Source organism: Triticum aestivum, chromosome 3B (assembly GCF_018294505.1).
Source record: "Triticum aestivum cultivar Chinese Spring chromosome 3B, IWGSC CS RefSeq v2.1, whole genome shotgun sequence".
In the NCBI taxonomy this organism is placed as follows: Eukaryota; Viridiplantae; Streptophyta; class Magnoliopsida; order Poales; family Poaceae; genus Triticum; species Triticum aestivum.
Genome location: NC_057801.1, coordinates 830,483,154 through 830,494,667, shown reverse-complemented (window position 1 = coordinate 830,494,667; position 11,514 = coordinate 830,483,154). Strand labels below are relative to the sequence as shown.

Below are 11,514 nucleotides of genomic sequence, written 5' to 3'. Positions count from 1 at the left end.
GCCATCGACCGCGATGCTAGGGTTCCTAGCCGCCGCCACGCGCACAGCCGTCCGGAGCCACCTCCACTCTGTCGCCCATTGACGGTCCTCTCCACTGTCGCCCATTGATGGTCCTCTCCACTGTCGCCCGGAGCTGCTCCGCCCGTCTTTGCCCGGATCAGCTCAAGCGTGAGGCCACCATGCGTGGCGGCCGCGTCAGTTCCCCACCACTGTGGCTCCGCCAGCCACCACGATTCCATTGCCTTGGATTCGGTTTTGGCGTGGGCTGGGAACCCTACGGTGTTGTCTGATGCGTCATGGGCGCGTGGGGGTTGGTTGGTCGAGGCCAGGTATGAGCAGCTCCTGAGACTGATGGATGGATGGATGACGACCACGGAGGCCGAGCATCAGGTGAAGGGTGGACTCCTTCTGTATGTTGTAGTCAGCGAGGGAGCGGCCATCGTCCAGCTGCTTGCTGGCAAAGATCAGGCTCTGCTGGTCAGGGGGGATGCCCTCCTTGTCCTGGATCTTGGCCTCTTGACATTGTCAATGGTGATAGAACTCTCAACCTCCTCAGATGCAAGGAGGTAAAGAAGATATGACGTGCAGCAGGTATGGAGGATATCCGGCAGCAGTTGTTAACCTGCTCCAATTCACGTCAGATGCTCTCGAGCATTTTTGCGCTATCATTTCAGGGGTACCAAGAAGCCAATTTTTTTTTTGTTTGGTACATCCAATTTTTCCCAACAAGTATTCAGTTCCAGCCAGAAAACATCTATTATTACGAATTCATTATTCAGGATCATGACACTCCAATTATTACGTGGTTCCGGAAAAGTGCCGAGGAGTTCAGCTTGATTCGTATACTCAAACAAGATGCTTAGAAGATCAGCTACAAAATCTGGTTATTTTCTCTTATGTGGTAAGATGGTCATCGACAGAGAAACATAATACCAGTGGGTCATACAGTCCAACTGTAGATTGAGATGTCACACTATGGTTTTCCTTTTATTTAGGTCACTACTAACTATTTATAGCTATGAGAGTTCAGCAGAGGAATTCTATTCTGGATCATTTTTTCCTGAACACAGCCTCGGCTCTACTCACTAGATAGACAATGTCCAACTCAAAGAATGCATGCGAACACTCTCAAATGTAGGCGCAGTGCGATTTCAAGCAACACAGATTTCATATTCCCTACTACTGCAAGTAGTTAAATCATCCCACGGCCTTCCAGATTTTCCTAAAATTTTGCTATGGTCTCTTTGCTAATTGGATATAGGACTTGATATTGACTTGATAGCTGCATAACGAATGCATTGCTTGAATGGTGGATGCTGATCTTCGACTGACTAACTTTCTTCCGTGCATTGCAGGGGACAAGGAGTAGGATGGTGGATGCTGATCTTCAACTTTGAGTAGCTTTCTTCGGTGCATTGCAGCAGACAAGGAGTAGGATGGCGGATGCTGATCTTCGACTTTGAATTAATTCTATTTTTCTTTCAAGTCTTATTATGGTCTCGTTTTTTTTCTCTACTGGATTTTATCATGTTTTTTCTGTTTATCTTTTATTTTTTAATCCACGAGTGTTTTTTGAATTTCAGCAACATCATTTAAATTCTTGAGCATGTTCTTCAAAATTGTGACCATTTTCTTAAAATATGCGAAGATTTCTTCATATCCATGAACTTTAAATTTATGACCATTTAAAAAAAATCATGAACAATTATAAAATTCGTGACAATTTTTTGTATCGGTGAAGAATTTTTAAAATTTTGCAAACATTGTTTAAATTCAATAATATATTTCAAATTTTGTGAAAATTTCCGGAGATTCACAAAAAACCCTAAAATCACGAATGTTTTAAAATTTTGTTGAAAAGTGTATGAATGGAATGTTTGTTCCAACATTGTCATGCGGTACCCATGACCCGACTAGACCCTTACAGGAAGGGTCCACTTTGAGGGAGAAAAAAAACACTCTGGAACTTTCCCAAGCCTGTATTCCGAGAAAAATGCCACTAAAGGTAAGAATCCGAATGACTCGGATATAAGTATATGCATTTTCTCGAATATGGATATAGGAATCTCTAGTGATTCACGGTCACTTGTCAATCTCAGTTGTTGGAGCCCGGCAGATCCTTTGGCTCGTGACACGAGCAGAAACCGATGAGGAGACGACATCGAGTTGCACGAATTTTTTTTCTTTTTGTAGGATCTGTTGTGTTTTTTTCTTGAACATTAGTACAGACAGAAACGCTCATATACACGCGCATACACTCACCTCTATGAACGCATACACGCACACCTTACCGCTATGAGCATCTCTGAGAGACTATAAATCTAGGAATAATGCGAGCACCAGGATTTAAACCCTGATGGGTTGGAGATATCACTGTCCACCTAACCATCTCAACCACAGGTTGGTTCGCCTGTTGTGTGTTTCTGGTTAGGCTGAGACATCGCCAAAGCGTACGGAAAACAAAGATAAATGATGGATGGCGTATGTACGTGCCTCTTTGTTTTCTCACAATCAGATTTTATTTATGCGTACAAGTGTCAGTACGTCACCCCCGTAACGAAAACGCGTACCGGTCGCCGTCTGCTGTACGTACGTACCAAGCATTTTTTTTTTCAGGTAAAACTTGTGCCTACGCAGACACGCTATCACCATTCACCGGTTCACCACCATGCCCGGACCGCAACTGGAAAACGCTCGTGGAAGGTCAAGGTGCTGCAAAAAGGAATTTCAAAAAAGGTAAATCGTGCAAGCAAAGGAATTTCAAAAGGAAAGTCGTGCAAGAAAAGGAAACGAAGGTTAACATCTGAATCTACAATACGCATCCAGAAACAACAAGAAGCAAATCTGTGTCCGGAATTTCTGGATGCACTGCACAGCGCAAGTTATTAACATCGGCTTCGGTACAAACACCGCATCAATCATCTATCCAAGAAGGTTAACAGCTGAACTTCAACTGCTTCGGTTGGTGAAGGCAAATGGGTCACTCACAGAAAAATTCCAGACACAATTTGCTTGTTGCTATAAAAAGATTTGAGGGAAGGGCTGGAGATGCTCTAACCACGCGGCTTGCATCTAGCATTCTCAACAGAGCATCGCCACACCGAGAACTGAATTCATCAGATCTCATCACAATTCACAAACCGGAAACCGATCAGACATTCAGATCATTGCATAATCTCTATTCAAAAGGAAATTAATTAAAAGTGCACATTCATTCAGAAAGACACATCCACACCAGTATCCATCCATTCAATCAGTTCTGGAGACACATCCACAATTTTAACCGGTCTCCTATATCAACTTAGTGGAGTAAATTTGGCTTTTTACTTCACTAAGTTTGACCTAGTCAATCCCCTATACGGCCTAATGAAGTAAATTTTTTACTTCTTCCCTGAAATTCTGAGTATATTTACTCCATCAATGGCCGAGTAAAATCGGCCCCTCTTCTTTCCTCGCCCCTTCAATGGCCGGACGTGGTGGCCCCTCTTTTTACTTCACCGTTGATCGCGTGTGGGTCATCCTCCGCGGGCTCTTCATCGAGCCGCCGTCGTCGGTCGCCCAATCCTCCTGCCGTCGTGCCCCTACGCCGGTTTGAGGACTTCATCGTCCTCCCTTGGGGTCCGGCAACGGCGGTGGGGGACATGGGTCACCGAGATTACGTATCAGGAGGCTCACACCCACCGGTGGCTCCATAGCTTCCACACAGCCGAGCTCGCGCCCATGGAGTACGACCGCTGGCAGGTTCGTTACCACGGCGCGACGGCTCGGCTCGATTTCCCCTTCGACACACGTCCGGGCGACCAGGCTCGGCTCAATTTCCCCTTCGACACACGTCCGGTCGACCACGTCCCGCCGGAGCCGGGGGTGGTGAGCTCAGCGGGAGGACCGCAAGGCGAGGGAGCGCCTCGAGGCCGAGGCTGCCGACGAGGCCTACATGCAAGAGCTCCGCCGGCAGCACCCGGAGCTCGTGGAGGCGGAGCGGATGATCTTTGCCAGCGTGGAGGGCGGCAAGGTTATCGTGCTCTCATCCGGCGACGAGGTCGAAGGCGGCAAGGTGGGCGCGAGGATGAGGAGATCGACATCGACGAGTAGAGGAATGTCTTCCCCGACGACCCCAACGACGGCATCAGCCCGGATCCGGCTTGCGGCACACCGTACATGACGAGAAAGGATTGGCTCGACCTCCACTTCGACCGAAAGTAGTTTAGCTGCTTAGTTTAGTTTAAATTTATGTTTTATGTTTGGTTGTGCAAAACTATCTATCTTTATGTTTGAATGCATGCTACTTTCAGTTCAAATTGCTTTGAAACTTGATCAAATTGAAGTTTACTCTGTTAAGCTTAGGGGATCGGCTACTAAAGGTTTTATTATTCCGCTAATTTTTAGGGGATTGACTAAAGATGGCGTGAGTAAAACGTTGAGCCCACCATCTGGAAGGGCTAGAGATGCTCTAATCGTGCAAGAAAGGAGTTTCAAAAGGAAAATCGTGCAAACAAAGGAAACGGTCGGCGGAAACCATAACCACGACGAGTAAATCGGAACGTAAGGAGTAGTATTGTAAAGATTAGACTTGAGGGAAGGTTAACATCTGAATCTACAGTACGCATCCAGAAACAACCAGAAGCAAAACTGTGTCCGGAATTTCTATATGCACTGCACAGCCCAGCCCAAGTTATTAACAGCTACAAACATCGCATCAAAGCATCTATCCAAGAAGGTTAACAGCTGAACTGAAACAATACGAGATGGTAACAATTGCAAACCGTGCAACAAGATATTCACAGATTTTAAGGGTTGCGGTTCCCATACTTAATTGAGAAGTTGGATATGATGCATCGTGCAAGTATTTAATTTAGTAATTAGTGCTCCAAGGTACTTGTTCTACAAGTCAGGCGCAGCTTGCAAGCCAGCACGGCAGCTACAATAAAGGGCGCAAACAGGAAACACACCGAAAGTCGACTGTTAAGAACACCACTCACGCTGATCAAGTAGTGAAATCAGCTCTCCACTTCAACAAGTGGTGATAAGAGGCATGAACATTGCTAAACATCAACAAGACCACTTAGTAAACAGAATGAAGCAGAGTCCATGAGGCAGATCAGCTGGCAAATATTTCAAAAGCAGAGCAAAACGGCTTGTTCACAGGCAGTAGCCATGGAAGGTTACCAAAACAAGGATGGCAATGTAACAGTCACTTCTGATCAACACAAAAATAAGAGATCAGCAGGCTCATGTTTGATCCAATTCATACACATTGCAGCTCATGAGGATACAAAAAACTAGGCTGTTAAGAAGCAGCACCTCGCTCAACAGCGTCAGATGAATGGCGAAGCGTCCACAGCACAACCTTCTGGTGCCGTGAAGAAACCATGCGGAACAAGAGTTTGTTTGAGCCAATGCTTACAGGCACATGAGTCTTGGAAGCTAGCAACCAGTTCGCCAGAGGTGTCAAGGTAAAACAGCCAATGACCGATACTGACCAACAAGAACACGTCCCCTACATCCGAAGCAACACTCGCATCGAAACTGTTGCTTTGGTATCAGGACTCGCCATCGAAACTAACATTGGCAGGTGAAGGCAAATGGGTCGCTCACAGAAAAATTGCAGACACAATTTGCCTCTTGTTATAAAGATTTGAGGGAAGGGCTAGAGATGCTCTAACCGCGTGACTTGCATCTACTAGCATTCTCGACAAGACATTGCCATATCAAGAAGCGAATTCACCAGATTTCATCACAATTCACAAACCGAAAGCCGGTCAGCCATTCAGATCATCGCATATTCTCTTTTCAGAAGAAAACTAATGAAAAGTGCACATTTAGAAAGACACATAAACACATTAATTTTATCATGGTCCGAAGAAACAAACATTCAGATGAATCCACATCCACACATTTTATCAGAAAGTGCATCTACACATCCTCAAACATCATTCATAAAATGTATCCATCCATTCAATCAATCAGAAAGAAAGAAACAGGGTGTGAAGAAGAACGAATCACTTCTTCATTAATTTTATTCACACATGTTTGATAAATTCAGGTCATGATAATCCATGAATTTTTGACAAATTAGACAGACAGTCACCAGATATATACACAGGGACACGACCAATTAACAGCAGAACAGAGCAGTATACACACAGGGACACGATCAATTAACAGGAGAGCAGATGCGGATGGAAGGGAATTGCGCAGCAGCAGCAGAGGCGGGGGGATGCGGGCGGCTGACCTCTCTCTGTTGCACGTCTTATTATTTGCAAATTGAATGAGATCGGGTGAGATCAGACCACGATCCAGTCCTCCTCCCCGTCGGAGAACTCGAGCGCGATGGTGATGCCCTGCACCACGCAGAACCCCATGTCCTCCTCCTCCTCGTCGGCGTCGGCGTCGTCGGTGATTTCGGCATCCTGCTCCTCGATTTCATCGCTGGGTGTTACTGATATGTTGTTGCCATCTTCTTGGCCGTCCGGCGCAGGGGCCGCGCTGGCCTGGAGGCCGGCGATGAGGTCGTACAGGTCGGAGATCCCCCTTGGGGGGGCCTGAAGGTCGGTGCCGTCGTCCTGGTCCTCGTCGTCGTCGTCCTCGTCCTCGGCGTGCCAGCTGTTGCCGCCGGCGAGGTAGGCGAGCACGGCGGAGGCGGAGGCGCCCTTGTAGTCGGGCACGCCGCCGGTGCCAGCCGGAGCGTTCCCAACGCCGTCGACGAGGCGCCAGGAGACGAGGCGGTGGTTGAGGGCGACGTCGGAGGCGCGCAGCTTGTGGGCGCCCTTGGCCTTGTCCCGGGCCTTGGCGGCGGGGTGCGCGTGGCAGCCGGCGCAGCGGGGCCGGCGGCACCGGCCCGTGTCCCTGGACGCGTTGGTCGGCTTGGACGGCGCCCTGGCGTACGCCACGCCGGCGAGCTCCAGCGCCGCGGCCGCCGCGTCGCCGCCGGTGCCGGCGGCCACCCGCAGCAGCTTGTTGCGGTTGACCCGGACGGCGCCGTGCTGGAAGCCCTCCCTCTTCATCGGCGATGGATTTGGGTGGGCGTTGGGTTGGGAAGGGAGAAAGGAGGAGACTTTGGGGGAAGTGGTATGGTGGATGGTCGGTGGTTGGATGCGGCAGGGTGGTACTCCTACAAGGGGAGAGGGGAGGCGTGGGACAAGTGTGTGGTTGGTTGGGCAAGTGTGTGGGAGTCGCCAAGGCCGGTTGGTGGTGGGGTGTGGTCAAGGGCGGTGTGGGCACGCAAGGCTCTAAATTCTTCTTCTCATATCCATCCGTAACGAAAATGGCTTTTAATAAGAAAGAAGAAAGACGAGGCAGATGGGGTCGACATAAGTAAGTAATCGCACATTCGCACATTCGCACATACGCGGTATCGTCCCGGAATGTGCTACGGAGTGCACACGGATCTAGGGCCAGTCTTCAGTTTTGCGGCAAAGCCAACTACTCCCTCCCTCCTTCCGTCCCCAATTACTTGCCGCAGAAATAGATGATAAAATTTCGGACTAAAGGAGCAGACCGTGGTCATGCTTAAGAAGTACTCCTACCTGAATAAAGGGAAACTCAAAACGAAGACAAATTGACGGCGTTTTCCGTTGTAGCATAATTTATCTACGCCTTAGGAATAGCCCGCCCTGCGAGCTAAAAGGCCCAAACGATGACCCACACAGGAGGACGTTTGGGGCCGCTTGGCGGCGTGAACGGGTGCTTCCTATATAGCGTATAGGTCGCTCGTAAGCGAAATACTTGGGGAGCGCCTATTCGGCGCTGAAGGCGCCGCCGAAGGCAGCTGGCGCCTGCGGCAGCCCCTGCTGGGCCGGCCCACAAACGCGCACGCAGAGAAAAGTGTATTTTTACGCGAAAAGACATCAAAAAAAGAAGCTCCCTGAGAATCGAACTCCCGCCCACACGCTTGTCTCCGAGGTTGGTCAACCGGTACACCTAGTTGCTGCTAGTGATTCGTTTCGGCGTGTGTTGATTTAAGAAACAATGTAGCAGCGCTACTTATTGTACACCCCCTCGCTTAGATTTTGACTTATTTGAAAACGTTAATGTATGGAAAAATGTGAACAAATTTGGAAAGTTGACGAACATGCACAAAAAAGTTGGCCAATGTAAAAAAGGTTCATATATTCAAAAAAGTCCACGAATTCAAAAATAAAAGTTCATGAAATGGAAAAAAGTGCACTAATTTTGGAAAAACCGTTCACAACAATGAAAAACAACCATGAGTTTGAAAAAAGTTCATCGAATTTGAAAAAAAGTTCATTGAATTTGGAAAAAGTTCATCAAATTTCAAAAAAGTTCATCAACTTTTCAAAAAAGTTCATCGGATTTGAAAAATAGTTCATCAAATTTAAAAAAAGTTCATCAACTTTTCAAAAAAATTCACCGGATTTGCAAAATAGTTCACCAAACTTGATTTTTTTTATCAAATTTGTAAAAAAGTTCATCGAATTTTAAATAATAACATCGGATCTGAAAAAGTTCATCAAATTTCAGAAAAAGTTTGTCAATTTAGGAAAAAGGTTCACAAAATTTAAAAAAGTGAGCATTAAAGAAAACAAAAATAATTAATAGAAAAGGTTAAGAAAAAAGAAAAAAACGAATGGAACTAAAGAAGAAGTAAAAAAGAGTACAATAGTACAGCAACGGCAGCGTAGCCTGGTGGTTTGAACGAAGAGTTCGCCTCGGATATGTTGTGTGTTCGAATCCCCGTTTCGGATGTTTTTTGCGATTCTAAAATAATAGATGGGCCGGCCCAGCGCGCCCGCGGTGCAGGCGCCCGTTTGCAGAATGCACGTTAACGGGCGCCTGCAGCGTCAAATAGGAAACGCCGGCGATTATTTATCCCGTTGGGAAGTGCTAATTAAGCCACCAGGCAGCCCACCCTGCGAGCTGAAAAGCCCAAACGATGGCCCACATAGGAGGATGTTCGGGGCCCGCTCGGCGTCGTGAACGGGCGGTTCCTATATAGTGCATAGGTCCCTGGTAAGCGAAATACACGGCGACTATTTATCGCCTTAAGCAACGCGAGAGGGTAACAGTGGCTGAAGGTTTCGTCCGTGTGCATTGTATTGGACCGGCCCGTTGGAGCGAGTAGCAATTAAAAATAGCAACGAGTCAGATTTCGGCTGCTGCTAACCACTCCGCCTCCGTCTTGTGATTAGTTGTAGGGCGCGTTGTACATAAGGCTATTCTAGCCGGGTTTTTTTTTGTGTGTTTTCTTTTGTTTCTTGTATTTTTTCTTCTCCATTTTCTTTTCATTCTTTCTTGCATTTTGTTTCTTCTTTTTTGTTTCCTTGCATTTTGTTTCTTTGTTTTTTGTTTCCTTGCATTTTCTTTCTTCTCCTTTTTTGTTTGTTTTTTTCTACTCCTTTTTTTTGGTTTTCTCTTACTCCCTCCTTCCTAAAATATAAGACTCGATGGATCGATGCATAACTTTGACCACTAATATATATCAAAGTACATGGATTGAACATGTATAAATGGCATTGTTGTATTTGTCTTGCAATTTTTTTTTCATATGTCTGCATACTAATTTTATAGACATACATTACGTGAAAATTATAGTCAAAGTTGTACAATGAAGACCAAAAAACTAAATCAATGCCTTATATTTTGGGAAGGAGGGAGTATGTTTGTTTTCGTTTTCACTCTACATTTCTGTATATATAAAAAAATCAAATACGTGATCAACATTTTTTTATACAAGATCAACATTGTCCGAGCACTTATTCAACATTTTTTAAATACTTGTTCAGCATTGTAATATTTATTCAACATTTTTGGAATATTTTTTCAACATTTTAATCCTTATTCAACATTTTCTAATATTTTTTCTACAATTTTAATACTTATCAACATTTTCAAATACTTGTTCAACATTTTCAAATAGTTGTTCTATATTATTCAAATACTTGTTCAACATTTTTTTATACATGACCAAGATATTTTCAAATACTTGTTCAACATTTTTTCAAATGCTTGATTAAAATTTTTATACATGATCAACATTTTTAAAAATACTTCTCCAACATTTGCCAAATACCTATTCAACAGTTTTCAAGTAATTGTTCAACATTTTCAAATGTTACAATAGAGTGATTTTTCTACAATATATACATTTAGATTATTTTAAATTATAAACAAAATTGAAAAAACGTAACAGAAAACGTCAAAAAAAACGAAAAAGGAGGCTGTGGCCTGCCTTGATGGTGGGCCATCCAAGGAGAAAATTGTGTCTATAGTCGTCGTAGTCGCTGGCGACGTCCAACTTGATCCTGAAACTTGCGTATTGCTTCAATATGGTCCCCGTACATGAAAATACATGGTCAATACGGTCCCTGAGGTTGAAACAACAGTCCTGGCTCTACACGTTGCATATGTATGTCGTATTTGCGTAGGTGACACGTGGGCTGAAAAAAAAACGTAAGCCACTTGAACAAAACGTGCGCCGTGACGTCTGTATATGGCCCATATGCCAGTGGGCCGTGGAAAAAGCGAAAAAAAAGGAAAAATAGCACGCGCTCTGGGATTCGAACCTGCACACCGTGGCACATACCTGCGCGAGCAAGCCACAGGAACAAGCGCTTGATCTTGTATATAATGTGATGCATACTATATTACTACGTCCGTTCTTGGCTTTAAAAAAATTCGTAAATTTTAAGAATGTTAATGAATTTTTTAAACGTTCGTCGATTCAAAAAATGTTCTAGATTAAAAAATAAAGGTTCGTTTCTACAAAATATGTCCATGATTTAATAAAAAATATTCAAAACAATGTACGGGAATATAAAAAGTGTGAACCGAATTTGAAGAATGCGTGCAGCCAAGTTTCGAATGCGCGACCCCCAGAAAAAATTTGCGCGCGCAAGCCACCACATTAAGGGCCTTGTACCGACAAAATCTTGATAAACTGCTATATATATACATATAAACATCATTGTCCATTCCGCTATAGTAGGCGCAGACACATTTTTTGAAAACGCATGTGCTAGCGAATTACGCTGGCACTAGTATTTTTCTTTTTACGAAAACACTAGTATTTTTTCCGCATGGTTTAAAACCATAGTTTCTCTTCTTTTTTATTCCTTTTCTGTTTATTTTAATTTGTCAAATAATGTTTTAAGTATTCAACATTTGTTAGCGCTTTCAAAACTAGTTCAGAATTTTTTTTAACGAATCAGATTTTTCGGAATAGTTTGAAGTTTCAAATTTTGGACACAATATAAAAAACTATTAGAAATTTTTTAGGCAGTAAAAAACCATTTGTTCACTGAACAATAACATGTGTATTTATCTGAAATTTTTCTGAAATCACGAACATTTTTGAAATTCTTGATTTTATTTTTATTTTGTGAACTTTCTTTACAAATTCGTGAACATTTTTTGAATTCCCAAGCATCTTTTTGAAGTCATCAATAGTTTTTGAAATCATATTTGTTTGATTTAAAATCAGCATCTTTTTCTGAAATTTCGGACATTTTCATATCCCGAATTATTGAAAAGGAAAAAAACAAAAGGAAAAGAAGA

At 44.2% G+C, this 11,514-nt stretch overlaps 1 protein-coding gene across 1 annotated transcript; it reads right to left on the bottom strand.

Moving 5' to 3' along the window:
* Window positions 1-5,933: 5,933 nt before the first annotated feature.
* Window positions 5,934-7,191, bottom strand: LOC123072747 (uncharacterized). Its single transcript, XM_044496374.1, has one exon. The coding sequence runs from the start codon at window positions 7,002-7,004 to the stop codon at window positions 6,285-6,287; it is 720 nt and encodes a 239-aa protein (XP_044352309.1). The 5' UTR covers window positions 7,005-7,191; the 3' UTR covers window positions 5,934-6,284.
* Between the last annotated feature and the right edge of the window lie 4,323 nt (window positions 7,192-11,514).

What these genes read in the sequence shown, in the direction of transcription:
- LOC123072747 (XM_044496374.1), bottom strand. Translation starts at nt 7,004, where the DNA reads ATGAAGAGGGAGGGCTTCCAGCACGGCGCCGTCCGGGTCAACCGCAAC.